At 34.0% G+C, this 16,669-nt stretch overlaps 1 protein-coding gene and 1 pseudogene across 2 annotated transcripts in view; both read left to right on the forward strand.

Annotated features, from left to right (window-relative positions):
- The window catches only part of KLHL1 (kelch like family member 1), a 360,073-nt gene extending 346,318 nt beyond the window's left edge, over positions 1–13,755 (forward strand). For both annotated transcript variants that reach the window (XM_045867545.1, XM_045867546.1), the window contains 2 exons: positions 7,430–7,601; positions 13,696–13,755. In XM_045867545.1, the coding sequence (XP_045723501.1) occupies positions 7,430–7,601; positions 13,696–13,755 (232 nt within the window). The remainder of the gene's footprint in view (positions 1–7,429; positions 7,602–13,695) is intronic.
- On the forward strand, positions 2,207–2,328 carry LOC123840151 (U4 spliceosomal RNA; annotated as a pseudogene).
- Positions 13,756–16,669: the final 2,914 nt, after the last annotated feature.

Raw genomic sequence — 16,669 nt, forward strand, 5'->3', positions numbered from 1 at the left:
TTCTCTAAAAATAATTGGAATAAAATTTAGAAGCTAGTTGCCAGATTGTCAAGGAAAAAGATAAAAATTACCTATATCAGAAATATAAGTGGACATCACTATCATGTGACTATAAAAAGAGAGTATTTGAATATTTATGCCATTATTTGAACTTTTAGCTAGAATGAATAAATTTATAGAAAAATAAAACCTTATACATATTATGCAAGAAAAAACAGGAGAAACAAAAGAGGTGGCTAAACTCATGAGCATAGATACAAATATCCAAAAGAAATATTAGCAAATCAAACTTAGGTATAATGAAAATGATAATATATTTCAACCACTTTGTGTTTATTCCAGAAATACAAGTTTGGTTTAGTATAGAACAACTAACCAACGTAACTCAATATAGTTATAAAATAAATAAACTTCTGAATAAATACAAAGATGATAAAATCCAACACCATAATAAAAACTCACCAAACTTGGAAGAGAAATTAATAGAAAAATAGTCAAATATTGAAATATATTGTTTTGAGATTTTCACTAGAGAAAAAAGTGACTGCTAATACCACTTTTACTCAACATTTTAAAAGAATAACTACCCAGTGATAAAGCAATAAAAGGAAAGAAAATTCATAATTAGAAAGGAATGAATAAAACTGTCAGTATTCAAGCTTACATAATAAATATCTAGTGATAATCTAACCACAGTGTAATTAGAAACTATTTGAATTAAAAAGTGAATTAATAAGGTTGCTATATAGTAAGTCAATATATGAAATTAATTATATTTTCTACATGCAAGCAATAATAACAAAATTAATGTATAAAAGTTGCCATTAAAAAGTTGAAAAAAATACCTAGCAATAAATCTCACAAAATATATGTGCTACCTCTAAATAGAAAATAAAACTTTGAGAAAAGTTTAAATAAGTCAATGAGAGAAAAACATGTTTCGTATGATCTCACTGATATGAGGAATTCTTAATCTCAGGAAATAAACTGAGGGTTGCTGGAGTGGTGGGGGGTGGGAGGGATGGGGTGGCTGGGTGATAGACATTGGGGAGGGTATGTGCTATGGTGAGCGCTGTGAATTGTGTAAGACTGTTGAATCACAGACCTGTACCTCTGAAATGAATAATACATTATATGTTAAAAAAAAAAAAAAAAGAAGAAGAAGATAGCAGGAAGGGAAAAGTGAAGAGGGGCCGAAATCGGAGGGGGAGAGGAACCATGAGAGACTATGGACTCTGAGAAACAAACTGAGGGTTCTAGAGGGGAGGGGCCAGGGGGATGGGTTAGCTTGTTGATGGGTATTAAAGAGCACACATACTGGATGGAGCACTGGGTGTTATACGCAAACAATGAATCATGGAACACTACATCAAAAACTAATGATGTAATGTATGGTGATTAACATAACATAATAAAAAAAAGGTTTTAAGTAAATGGAGGGGAATGCCATGTTCATGGAAGATAAGACTAAATATTATAAAAACATGAATTGTACTCTAAAGTGATTTATGGATTCATTGCAATCTTTATTGAATTGTAAATGCTTGTCCAGTATGGATTGTGGATGTAAAGTTGAAAAGTTGATCCTGTAATTTAAATAATAATGAAAAGGGCCCCAAATCCCAAGAAAACTTTGAAGTAGTAGATATTACAACTAATTGTAAAGTTACTTTAAGGCACTATGGCATTGGCCTAGTGCAAACAAGTAGACAAAACAGATTTGTGTTCAGAAATAGGATCACACATGGTAGAGCATTTGACTGCAGAAATAGGATCACACATATAAGGAATCTTGATTTATGGCAAAGGCAAAAAAGCATATCTCATATGGAAAAAAATTAGTTTTAGCTCATCTCTCATCTCACCAAAAAATCAATTCAAGATGGATTTTAGATGTAAATATGAAACAAAGCTTTTAGAATATAAGAGGGGGCTATCTTCACAGTTAGAGGAATATGAAAGATTACTTAAACTGGATCTGGCAAGAGTCATCCATAAAGAGAAATATTACTGTCAAAATGCCTTTCCTCAGGTATGCCTGGCTGGCTCAGTTAGCAAAGCATGTGACTCTTGATCTTGAGGTTGTGAGTTCAAGCCCCATTTTGTGTGTAGAGATTACTTTAAAAACAAATAAATAAAAAATCTTTCCTCAAAATACAGCATGAAGAGTAAAAATTTATGCCAGAGAGTGGGAAAAAATATTTGCAGCTTTGCGCAGTGGCAGTATCGTAGCCAATGAGGTTTATCCGAGGCGCGATTATTGCTAATTGAAACTTTTCCCAGAGAGAGGGAAAAAATATTTGCAAAACAAAACCAACAAGGCTTTGTTTATTTTTTTTTTGCTATGTTAATCACCATACATTACATCATTAGTTTTTGATGTAGTGTTCCATGATTCATTGTTTGTGTATAACACCCAGTGCTCCATGCAGAACGTGCCCAATTCCAATTCTTGTTTCTAATAAATAAATCTAATAAATAAATCTTCTTGGCAGAAGTTTTTTTTTTTTTTTTTAAGATTTTATTTATTTATTTGAGAGACAGAGAATGAGAGACAGCATGAGATGGAGGAAGGTCAGAGGGAGAAGCAGACTCCCTGCCGAGCAGGGAGCCCGATGTGGGACTCGATCCCGGGACTCCAGGATCATGACCTGAGCCGAAGGCAGTCGCTTAACCAACTGAGCCACCCAGGCACCCCTTGGCAGAAGATTTTAACAAGAACTCTTGGAAAGATGACTATTGGGAAAAATGCTTGATGTCATTAGGCATCAGAGAAATGAAAATTAAAATCACAATATCATACCAGGACCTACTAGAAAGGCTAAAATGAAAATAGCTAATACCAAATGTTGGAGAAGACGTAGAGCAACTGAAACTCTTATTACACTCATGGTGGGAGTGCAAATTGGCCCAGACTCTGTAATACCAGTAGGCAGTATCTACCACATTTCAAAATATGCATTCTCTTTGACCCAGAAATTCTATTCCTAAATACCCATTAGATATGCATATATATGAAAATATCTGAACTATGATGTTTATAGGAATATTTTTAGTTATTAAGTTTTTTAAAATTAATTTTATTAGAATTAATTTACTTTCCTTTCCCATCATGTAAGCATTTCTGAAGTCATAATCTCATGAGACCTGATAGACAGATGTTGATTTTCTTTACAGGAAAACTAGAATGTATTTTGAGCAGCATTATTGTCACTCTTAATTGCTTAATTCAAATAATTTATGAAAATTCAAACACAGATTCTATAATTCATTTACCAGAAATCTAAAAGCCTCTCTTTTCAGAGCTGTTTATCCATTTTCACAGCATGGATCTCATCTTATTTCTCTGTTTTCTTGTTTGCTTTATTTTGTTTTACAGGCAAACAAACCTGGCTACAAATCACTTCTATATTGTTTAATTTGCTTTCTGGTTGAATATTGCTTGTACAAATTTAGGAAAATGAGTATTAATTCTATTTTTTCCCGAAGTAAGGCTTGCATACTTAAAAACTGCTTCTCTTTAAATATTTTAAGATCAATTTTTATCCTTAATAGAAAAAAAAAAAAACAGGGCTTAAAAAATTAATGGTACCTCAAAAACTTCAGTGGGGATTTTCAATGAGACACAGTTTTATTCTGTGACTCTCATATGCCTTCTGCAAGTTTTCATTTCACAGCCAATTTTAGCCCCTACATACTGGTACTTCTCTTGTCTAAAGGCTACAAACTTTAATAGAGTCCCTGATACAGAGCTCACACTCTGACCACGAAGGCCAAGGTGAGATGTAGGAAAAGCGGACAGTCTAAATACAAAGGACAGCTACTCTAACCCCTCCACTGCCCCTGCTGCCTTGTTCTTTTTTTTTTTTTTTTTTTTTTTTAAGATTTTATTTACACAAGGAGGGGGAGTGGGGGAGGGAGAAGCGGGCTTCCTGCTGAGCAGGGAGCCCCTTGGTGGGCCTCGATCCCAGGACCCTGGGATCATGACCTGAGCTGAAGGCAGACGCTTAACAACTGAGCCACCCAGGCGCCCTGTTTTGTTTTGTTTTTTTTTTTTTAAATAAAGAACCAGAGAAAAAAGTAACGTTTAGGACTAAGTTTCATCAAAAATGTTAACTGACAATGACTGAGTTCACTGTTAATAATTGTTTGGAAAATGGCTATACATCTGTGGATCTTCTCCTTAGGTTAAAAAAAGCTGTCTATTTCATTTATGGGGGTAACAATTTTGTATATCCTCAGGCTGAGAGGTGAATCCATTGAGTTCTGAATATAGAAAAATCAATTTAGATTCATTAATTTGCAAACAAGGATAACCACTAGTAGGTAACTTTGTATTTATGTAATTACTTCCTCTGTATCCAGGAGAGAGTGTGTATATGGGTGGGGAGGAGTTGGATTGTTTTTGTTTTGTTTTGGTTTCATTTTTTGGATTACAATATAGAAATTTAAATTTAAATTTTCACCATTTCCATATATGAATTAAAAGCTTGTTATTATAAGAAAAAAAAGATATTACCTAGATTTGAAGACAGGCACATCTAATCCAAAGATCTGGATTTTCTAGAATGCATTAAATTTTTAAAGTTCTCTTCAGGAATTTTGTAAAATATATATAAAAAAGTGATATCTATTTCTAAGTATAGAATATTATTTCTAAATGTACACCTAAATATAGGACATACTAGTGTTTTCTTATATTTCCCTGGAATATGAGTATTTGAGAATTGTTCAATATTTGAGTTTCACTTGAAATTTCATAAGTCTTCAGAAATTCATTTATTATTATTGCTCCATGCCCTAGTGTTGGCTATTTTCTCAGGTCTTCTGCCTTTTTGCAAAGTGATAAAGTCTGCTTTGCAGACAATAGTTGAAAAAAAATTCTATAGAGCTGGATAGCAATTAAATGTGGGATAAAGTGTGACTTCAGAAAAAGCTATTTAAGTGAAGTGATTGTGACAAAAGCCAGGCTGGATTTTACTGAAGGATGAATAAAGTGTAAAGAACGTTCGCTTTTCCTTGAAAATTAAAGTGTATTATACATTCTTACTTTTTTTTTAAAAGATTTTATTTATTTATTTGAGAGAGAGAATGAGAGAGAGAGAGCATGAGAGGGGGGAGGGTCAGAGGGAGAAGCAGACTCCCTGCCGAGCAGGGAGCCCGAGGCGGGACTCGATCCTGTGACTCCAGGATCGTGACCTGAGCCGAAGGCAGTCGCTTAACCAACTGAGCCACCCAGGTGCCCTATACATTCTTACTTTTAAAGTTATTTTTACTACAGATCTTTTCTGACAAACAAAAAAGTAAACAATACAGTAAACTTCCCTGTACTCATTACCCGGCCTCAACCATGATCACCAGTGTGTCATTCTTGTTTATTCCATTTCCCTTCTCTCTCTTTTTTTTTTTTTGAAGTATTTCAAAGAAATTCTCAAACATGTCATTTTAGCTTAAAATATTTTTGAATTCATCCCAGAAACAAACAACCAAAAATGATCAGGACTTTTTTTTTTTAACATAACAACAATGCTATTATCAGAACTAATAAGAACTTCAGTAATTCCTTATTAAAATCTAATGCCCAGGGTATATTAAAATTTTCAAAATGTCTCAAACATCCTTTAAAAGTTGGTCTATTTGAATTGGGATCCAAATAAGATTCACTTACTTTTTTTGTTATGTTTAATCACAATTCATTTAGAACAGCTACTTCTTCCTAATTATCTGTTCATTATTACTGGGGGTTTGCTTGTTTGTTTTGCTATTGATTTGTTGGAGAATTCAGTCAGTTATCCAATAAAACATTCCACTCTCTGGATTCTCCTATCTGATTCCTTGAGGTATCTTCTTTCCTTCTCCTCCTCCTCTACCTCCTCCTCCTCTTCTTTCTTTTGTCCTTATTTTAAAAAAATATTTTATATTTCATATAAAAGATTTCATATTTTATATGTTCATGATAAGTTTGTCTTTTCTTCGTGGTAAGTTTAAATAAAGGTTTTGATGACATAGATTGTGTTTGTGTGTGTCTATATGTGCCTGTGTTTGTGATGTTTTACATTTATTAACTATAGCATGTAAAATTACATTTTTATTTGCCTGGTTTTGCAGGCATTCAACAAATTTCTCATTTCACGTAGATTATCTTGGCTGTCACAACCTCTCCCACCGTGGCGTGTAAATGCATGTAACATCTTGGATAACGTGAATATAGAGAAATATAAATTTCCGACCCTTGGGGTCCTCCCTAACCATTTCTTTTGTAACAACCTTCTTTATTTTCAATAAACATGTAGGTGGCTTTTTGTTTTTGTTTTTGCTTGTGTTTGTTTCTTTGTTTTAGGAGTCTGTGGGTTGAAAGTTTCAATTGGTGAAACATAAGACTGGAGTGGAAAAACAAACTAAAAATATATTTATTGTATCTGTTAAAAAAAAACAAACTTTCACCCAGTCTTCTTTTATATTTACTCTGCCGGGCTCTTACTAGCTTTTTCATTTCTGTATCTGACCTTGAATGTGCAGGTTAAAGGCAAAGAAGTGGTTTAATCATTCATTCTTAGCTACAGTAAAGTACATTCACGAAAGTATTCTTCAGGCTTTTGCCACTCAAAATACAAAATATCCATACGTAATGCATGGTAGTCAGACTTTCTGGAAATTAAATTATTTTTGGTTTAAGTTCAGTAATAATAACTTGTGCCCCCTGCTTCAATCTCTTGATTTACCAATCTCTCCCTTAAAGTGAATCCCAAAGAACGCCACTAAAGCACAGTTCTGGTCACATTGTAATTATTTTCCCCAGGTTTTCCTATTAAAACACAAAACACCTTCTTACTCATCACACAAACCATAAGCCCATCAAAAAACACCCTTCCAGGTACTCTGCTCCTTCCTCTATTCCTGAACTTAGCCACCCTGCACCCCTGCTTTCCTCAAAGTTGGCCATGCATTTTTATTAACACTTCAGTTCTTTCGCATAAATGTCTCCTTTTCTTTCTAGCAAATTTAGCTACACCTTCAGACCTGATTTACAGCAGACTTCAACTGTGGAGAAGTCCATAATTCTCCCAGATTTTTAACCATTACTTCTGTTTCATTACCACAGCACTTTGCTTATATTTGCTTTACTGAACCTCATTCTGCAGTGGATAGTAGTTATTTACATATCTGCCTTCCTTGTGGAAGAAATCATGATGTAGATTTTTGTTGAGTACCTGGACATCCAGTCAAGGTATATTTTTAATATACCTTAAAATTTAGAAAGCCAGACATTGTGGATATTAACTCTTGAACATCTGCTCAAATGATTGAGCTTCTAGTAAAAAAACGTAGTTTTTTTTTTCTCATGGTGTGCTTTTGAAAGAGTACCATTCATATAGTAAAAGCTGGATGTGATTAGAACATGCTATATCCTATTATCCTTACATTTTAGATACGATCCCAAAACAGACACATGGACCATGGTGGCTCCTTTGAGTATGCCCAGAGATGCTGTTGGAGTCTGTCTCCTTGGTGACAGATTATATGCCGTTGGTGGCTATGATGGGCAGACATACCTCAACACTATGGAATCCTATGATCCACAAACAAATGAGTGGACACAGGTAAGACTGTTGCCAGCATAATTTACTTCAAATACAAGAATTTACTTCATTTACTTCCTTCTAAATTTCCTTGAGCCCAAAGTGATTGATTTAGCCCATTGTCACGTTCATTTTGTAAATCACATGTTTTTGTGTACTTTTATGTATTCTATACTTTAATAAAATTCATATTAAAAGGTGACATTCATGCCTCATTGGGATTTCCACTTTATTATAAGTAATAACGACAGTCAGGAACTGAATTTTAATTAGCTGAAACAAACAGAAAACAAAGTGGTATATATTGGTTCACAAAAACCTAACTTTAGAATATTTGGTTTTAGAGATAACTGGAATAAGAAGATGGAAAGCTACAGAAGTCAACTTCCTGCCTCCTATTTTTGCTTGACTATCTTTAGGTCCTATCGGATAGGTCCATTTTCACCTACTGCAGAGAGAATTTTCCATGGAGCGGAGCTGCTGGAAGCTCCAAGTAGTAATCCTCAATCCATAAACAGAAAACAAAAGCAAAACAGCAAAGATCTCTAAATGATCGATCATGTAGAAAGTGCTCACTCCCGGACAATCACTTTGGCCAGGAAGACAGAGTGAAATAATTGGCCGATCTTAAGTGAGGTGGTATCTCTTGATCTATAGTACACTGTGGTTAGAGACTCAGGATCATGCTAGAATAATGTAGCTCCCATTCAGGTCACACAGCTAGAAGATTTGTGTTGCCTGTGTGGGTGCTGGGGGAAAATGAGTGCAGTGCAACTTAATTATAATGGAAGACACCTTATTCTGTATAGCTACTGTGACCTTGCTTATAATGGAGGGAACGGACATATTCTCAGACCTGCGTCCTCATATTCAACTTCTATTTTCCTTCTTTCTTTTCCAAATCTCTCAGTATTTCTATTATTCCTCCCCTTTATCAGAAACCTAAAAGCAAGATACCATTCCAGCAAACAAATACATCATTTCCATTAATGGGTGCAGTGAGATTCCAAAGCCTGCCTTAATTGAATCAGAATAGGAACCTCATCTTGTAACAATCTTCAGTGGATGGAGGGTTCCATTTGCTGGTGGGGTGGGTGGGTGGGGTCACAGAAATTGACTAAAGTTTATCTGAAGAACTTGAACACTGGTTGGAGTAAATTTCTTTTAAAGATACTTACTTTTAAAGACACATAACTTCCTTGATTGGGCCAGTTTTGATGATACATGTTCAAGAGATAGGCTGACTCTGAAGTACAAAACAAAATTCCTAATGTCCAGACTAAAGTGCCTGCCTTATGAATCTTACCCTTCTCTAAAAGAAAACTCTTTGATTTCAATGAAGATAGATGAATTTGGCTAAAAGGAAAAAAGAAAGCAGAATGAATGAAAGAAGAAGTATTTGGAGAACTGGGTCATGTGATTTTCTATGTTTTACTTTAACTGTAAGAGAAGAAGCATTCTTCATCCAAAGACCAGCAGCAAATATAAAAGAAGATTATAATTATCACACTGAAATTTTAGAAGATATATTTTAACCTCTTCTCTTTCTGAGTCCCTCGTGTTTACAAAGAAATACAGCATGGATTAATGACTGTTGATTTGCTAAGGAAATGTAACAGTTCAATGATATTTATTTTAAATGTGCCACTTTTACAAATGAACATTAAATAAAGGACGTTTATGGGCATTATCAATGATAGAATATAATCTTCATTACATACTTATAATAATGAGCCATTATGCTTATCATCCTTCTAAAACTGAAATCAAAATAATGTATGTAATAATAGGTAAAAACTTCCTGAAGAACATTTTCCCTCATCTGTATTTTATTGCACTTTTTTGGATCATATACTATCTTCCAAACAACAAGGTGGTATTTAAAATGTTTTATAACAACTTTGTCTAAGTACAATAAACATTCATTTTAAAGCTCTTAAATTACTTTAAGATTTTACGTCCATATTTTTTCATTATTTATATTTTTAAGTCTCTCTAGAGACCATCAGCAGACCCACACAAGATCCCTTTGAAGATTTTCAGGATTCTAGGTCCCTAGAAAAAAAAGTCCCATATGGCGGGATAATACCTGTCACTTTCCCTCCATTTACCCCATAAACGGACAAAACCAATAGGTTATCTTACTTATCATTGGCATCCCCAAGTGGCTGAGCATTAGAATAAATAAACTATATTAAAATATCCAAGAATGTATATTTAGAACATTTCCCAAGCTAACTAATAGGAAATAATATTAATAGATTTGGGAGCAATTCCCAGATTCATGTCTTAGATAGTTTTACTGAGAACACATGCCTACATGTGTACATGGGCGTGTATGTATTTGAATAAATTTGACTTTGTCATTTAACCCTGGGTTTATTTCTTCTATTTTATTTGGGAAAAAAAATACGTGTGCTTCAAGACATAAAAAAAGAACTTTATTCCACCCCCCCTGGTCTGGGTAAAGCCACCCTTTCATGTGTTGTCTTGCTACATCATCACAGTGCTGTCATGCTGCATCCACCTGCAGTTGTAAAGAAAAAGAGTGTGTGATTTACTATCATCTCCCCATAGTCTAGCATAGTTGCTGGTGTGGGGCAAGAGATAATGTGAATATTTCTTCAATAAAGTAGCTGAGAACTATTGCAATTCAGTTTGGTCTGCTGTGCATGGGTTTCGTTTATTTGCACACAACAGATACATGGTCATATCCCCTTATCTGCAGTTTTGCTTTCCATGTTTTCAGTTAGCAGCGGTCTACTACAGTCTGGAAGCAGGTGACCCTCCTTCTGATGTATTGTCAGAAGGTTAGTAGTAGCCTAATGCTATGTCACAATGCTGACATCATTCATCTTATTTCATCTCATTACGTAAGCATTTTATCATGTCACATCATCACAAGAAGGGTGGGTCCAGCACAGTAAGATATTTTGAGAGAGAGAGAATACATTCCCAAAACTTTTATTACAGTATATTGTCATAATTATTCTATTTTATTGTTAGCTATTGTTGTTAATGTCTTTTGGTACTTGATTTGTAAATTAAACTTTATCTACGTACGTACATATAGGGAAAAACAGTATATAATGCATTTGGTACTATCCATGGTTTCAGGCATCCACTAGGGGTCTTAGAACATATTCCCCCTTCAAGGAGGGGTTACTGTAGAAGATATTGAGAATAAGTTCTAGGGGAGCCTGGTACGATATCTACATTCTCCATTGTTGTGTTTTTTTGTTTGTTTTTTTTTCCAATTGGTTCTGTGGCCAACCTTTTTAGGATGTCATTCTAGGGCTGAAGGTATAACCTTGGAGGGAGAGCATAGCAGATTAAAAAAAAAAAATATGTATTAAATAAGATTAAGTTAGAGCTAAGGGGGAAAGGGGAAAAGCTCTCTTAAATATTTAAAATGTATGTATGTAGAATATATCAAATGCTCAAAATAGCATGATAAATTCTGTGGTAAGGAAAATACTTAGCACTATGATAGAAACTAAGTGTGCTGGGTAGAGAAATCTTACCTCAGGAAATGACATGTAGAATGAGGCCTGACAGGTAGGTAATAGTTAACCAGGTGAAAATATGGGGAGTGGTTTGGTTTGAGGAAAAGAATTTGTAAAGAATTGCAGGAAGAACACATAACATGAAAAAAATAAAGGGGTGAGCACGGAGTTTGGAGACATAAACAGGGTCTAAATAATGCATGGCCAGAAGCTATGCGGTAGAATCTTGACTTTACAATAAGGCTGAGTGGGAGTTAAGCTTTTAAGTAGGGAAAGGAAATAATCAGAATTGCGTTTTAAAATGATTGCACTTGATAGGATGTGAAAAATCATTAGGAGCAAGCAAGATTAGAGTCAGAGAAATTCGTTAGGAGGATATTTTACCAATCCACTGTGGAGGTGGAGGACTTTTCCCTTCTCCCTTCTAGGTTATTCGGTTGATCTAATAATTAAACTAAGACAGATTAACGGGAGAAAAATGTAGTTTTATATGTATGGGAACCCCATAAAAATAGGAGACCCAAAGAAGTGGCCAAAGCCGGAAGCTTTATACCTTTTAGACAAAATGATAAATTTGTGACAAACTGACAAGCCAAGGATTTCAGCTTGTGGTAGTAAAGTACTGAAGAAATAACAAGGTTTATTTATACAGCTTTTTGGCTCTAAATTCTCCATCTCTGGTAATAAGGATGCCTTCTATCATCCTGGTAAGGGAAGTTACCTTTCACATTGGAGATTTATTTCCTGCTTTCAGGGGGACCAAGAGTCAAGAGAGTCCCTCCTGTACCAGACATCTATCAAGTACCTTTAATTCAAAATAATTAATATGCCAAAGTGGCATATCCTGTGGAGACATACTCTGCAAGCCTTCACACTCAAGGTAGAATTGTAATGTGAACGAGGCTGCAGACCATAGGAATGGGTATAATCACGTTGGATGGAGAGATATTGTAGGACCTGATGATTATTCAGATGTAAGGTTGATGAGGTAAAACTAAAGGTCATGTATGTTCTCCAGGTTTCTAACTTGAGCAACTGAGTAGAGAGTGGTGTCATTATCTGACACTGGAAACACAGGAGGAACAGCACACTTTTGGAAAAAAAAGGGCAAAGGTTCATTTGTACAAACACACTCATGCATGTTTGGAGATATAGATGTACATGTAGATACAGATACAAAGTAAAGCTATTCACTCTATACTTTGGAAACTATGCACAGGATTTCTCAGTATTGAACAAACATCAGAGGGTATTTGGGAAAGTTTTCAAAAATACAACCACCCAGTATTCCTCCCATTCCTATTGAGTGTTGGGCCATGAGCACATATACTTTGTAAAAGTTCCTTAGGTGACTCTGATGTGAAACAATACTTAAAAATCATTGGAAACTAAAAGAGGGACAATGGAAAGTTTGTGCATTTTGGAGTCACATACACTTCAGTTTGGGAACATTGATTTATATATCGTCTCCTGACATTCTATTCACATAACTGTCATACAAAGATAACAATACATGATGGGATTATAAAGGTGATGTGGTGATCCATAAAAATTATTCTTAACACAAATGAGTAAAAATAGATCATATGGGAAGTTGCTGTGTTTTTTTTTTTTTTTTTTCTTCTTTTTATCCTGCAAAGGGATGGCAGGTAAAAGTAAGTACACTTAAAAGAACTGTAGATACGATGGTAGTTTTCATATTTAGAGAGTGAGACCATGTCCTTTCTCAATCAATAAGATAATGTATGTGATCTGAGGTTATTTTGCTCTTGGTTGTTTTATTTCTTATATTTTATTCACATTCTTTTCAGTTTAGAGTAATATCCTTTAATTTCTACCCTACTCTGATATTTTAAGTGCATAAATTATTCTTAGAAAACTGTAATAAAAATCATTCATATCAAAATGCTCAAATTATTAAAATCTTGGCTTACCTTCATGGAATAGGTTTTCATTACAAACTGTAAAAATTATTGTTTTTAATACATTTCTAGCCAATTTCATATTCAGGAATTATTAAAAAAAATCTCAATTCTCATCTCAATGACTATCATAAGCTGGAATTTTTTAAATAAGTACTATAGCAATTATAATTTTGGTCTATTATGACAAAATATAGAAGTTACTTCATTGTATGTCTCTGTTTAGAATGAATGAATAACACATTTAAGTCAGTATAATATCTGGGCGAATAAGTTCAAGATGATTTCAATAAGTGTAATAGCTATTTCATCCAAAATATACTCCAAGATACCACTATGAAATACCATCACAAATGTGTCCATGCAAGCCCAGAAATAAATCTTTGCTGGAAACTTTACTATAGCATCTTTATGTCACTAAAAATCATTAAACACCTTACTACTTGCCTTAAAAATTCCAAAAATGAATGCAAGCTTTAACAATTTCAACATGCAAATCATTGCTCTTTTGTAAAAGCCATTTTCAATGTTTCCATTTTTATTGTCCTACTTGTGACTAAACTGGGAAAATATAAGCACATGTATTTATGATTTTCACACATATGAGTGTTTTAAATATATTACAATTTGTATACTTTTCTATGACAGTAAAATTTGTCTTAAACTGTGTTTCATCTTTTTCAACAGATGGCTTCTTTGAATATTGGGAGAGCAGGTGCCTGTGTGGTAGTCATCAAGCAACCTTGACTTACTCTTTTTTTGGAGAGATTTTATCTGCTGGAGTGGTTATTTTTATATCAGAAGGCAAGAATGAGAACTTCCTAAGATGAAAATTCTTCAAGAACAAGGATTTCTGTAGATTTACCTACTGATGTCAAAAGAGGTAGAAGATCAAAGAGAACTATAGGAATCGAAATAAACATCAAACTGCTATGGGAACAATGTCTGGCCATATATTAGTTAGTTCAGGAATGGTTATTGGTAATTCGTTTTGTATTGTAGCATACAATAACTAAAGTTACCAAAGGCTTGTTTTTCTTGAGCAATTAAAAGGAGAGACCAGTGTTTGTGACATGGATAATTTCATGGCTACAACTCATTCAATTGTTGTATAGTTCGTGGCGGTATCAAAGAGGTCAAAGGCAGGATATTTCATCTGACAACATCTGATTGGTTTACTACTTTCATAGTCAGATGTGGTCATTCTAGGAGGCAGAATGATGTTTTATTAAAACAAACATACTTCTTCCTCATTTTCTCAGCTATGAGGACAATTAGAGAAACAGATTCATGCCTGTCTCTTGCATTCAGAAAACAAACTGTTCTGCTAATCAAAGCCGCACATTTCATCAGAGAGGATGGTTGAATTTTATTGCAACCATATTAGCAATCTGAAGCTGGCAAACACAAAGGATTGTTTTCATTAGGCTTACCACATTGCTTTGCTTTTTGAACACACTGAGCCAAAGAATCAGTACAATTATGGGCCTTTGCCTTATGTTGAGTTCAGTGTAAGCATGGAAGCTAGTTATTCTGAATGTTATATATATTCATTGCATGTTAAAGTCCTTTAGAATTTTGTTCATAAAAGACAAAACAAAACAAAAACCTTAGAATTTTGAGAGAGAAATCTATGATTCATTCATTTGGAGTGTTAATGATCATTGTTAGAAGGAAGGCGGACTTCAGATTCTCATTTCCCACTTTTCAAACTTGTTACATTGATATGCACATTATTTTATGACAAATGTTTGTAACTGTTTAAAGCATAAAGTGGAAACATTATACAATGTCCTTAATAAATTCATGTAAATTTTAAATATAATTAATAAATGATAGAACATTTGCTTTTATCACTGTATCTTTCTTCAATCAATTTTAATTCACATCTGAGTAAAAAACTGACAAGGTATACCGCAGAGATAGGCCATTTTTATTGCTTGACTTTTCAAAAAATCAAGGACTATACATCTCTCTCAAAATGTGTATTTCCTCCTAAATATTACACTGGCACCAAATGCAGTCTTTAATTATTGCTTTCTTCTATAGTCACTGATTTGAGGCAGTTAGCAATAGTGCTTACAAAACACGCATCCCATAATGAGTGCTGATAATTGCGCAGGAGCTAGAAAAGAAAGAAAATTCCTCTTTGAGTCAATGTAAACCATGGAAAATATTGATAGTTTGTCTCAAGGAAATATGAGGAAATCTAAATTTCCCATTGATATCTAAATATCCCATTGACACATGTCATCAAAGTTATTAGTCACATTTATGTCAGAAAAATTATGTCACTAGAAGTATAAGACAGGAGGAAGTATCAATGAATTTTAAAAATTACAGGTAAAGAATGCATAACATAAAATTTATCATCTTGGGGCGCCTGGGTGGCTCAGTCGTTAAGCGTCTGCCTTCAGCTTGGGTCATGATCCCAGGGTCCTGGGATCGAGTCCAACATAGGGCTCAATGCTCTGCGGGAAGCCTTCTTCTCCCTCTCCCACTTCCCCTGCTTGTGTTCCCTCTCTCACTGTCTCTCTCTCTGTCAAAAAATAAATAAAATCTTTGAAAAAGAAAAAAAAATTATCATCTTAACCATTTCTAAGTGTAGGTTAGTAGTGTTAATTAAGTATATTCAATTTTTTCTGCCCACATATTTTCTCCAACACATAGAACATACAGATAATATTAGCTACTTGGAATAGACAACTTAGTTTTGAAACTTGAAAGAATAGAGGAGAAGATAATGTGGTTACATCCATTTTTTAACCAGTAAAGTTTTGTGGTGGTCATATTTAAAATTTGTTAATAAATGTATTGATATCTTTATAATATTCTTTCCTGAGAAGGAATTTACCTGAAACAAATTTGTTGCATTCAACCAACTCTATATGTAGATCATATTAGCCTATTACTACTGCTTATATTGGATACAGTGAGTGTGTACATCAATTGACCAAATGATGACATTGAAGAGCACTTTGGACAATGAACTCTAAGCCTATATGAGATAGGGAGAATGGATACCATTGTGCAAATTTGCTGAAAAGGAAACTGTTCTCCAAAGTCACATGTTAAATAAGTCCCAGCACTTGCTACATACCCTGCCATTAATCCAATCCAGGATTCTTGAAACTTGGCTCTGTCGAGTGGTAATTCAGCTATGCTAAAGATCACCATTTGAGATAAAATTTCTGCTAAAAACAGGATTCACTATGTGGTTCTTTAATTAATAAGCCATATTTAAATTTTAAAAAGTATAGAAAATAGCATCAAGGAGGCTAGTTTTTCCAAGATACTGTTCAGTACTTTTATTACATTGACATCCCTGGAGTATAACTTATTTTTATAAATAGCACTATGAAGTCTTAGAATATTCTGCAAATATTTTCAATTTTAATGATGACTATTGATGAGAATAGGAATATAAAATATGGTTCAAAATTATTTATAAAGTATGCAATCACATCCAAATCTCCAAACACTGTAGTACTGATTTATTTTATGTTGCACGTTAAAAGCCAATAAAACACAATCATACAGTTAAAATAAAATCAAAGAGGTGATATTTTAAGTTTCTCCTGGATACTGAAACAAGAGACTGAATAAGAATAGAAGCATTAGTGCAATCTCCTAAAAAATACTGGCTACCCAAAGAGTGTAA

Source organism: Mirounga angustirostris, unplaced genomic scaffold (assembly GCF_029215605.1).
Source record: "Mirounga angustirostris isolate CCGP_5_RB_7025 unplaced genomic scaffold, mMirAng1.0.hap1 SCAF_3, whole genome shotgun sequence".
In the NCBI taxonomy this organism is placed as follows: domain Eukaryota; kingdom Metazoa; phylum Chordata; class Mammalia; order Carnivora; family Phocidae; genus Mirounga; species Mirounga angustirostris.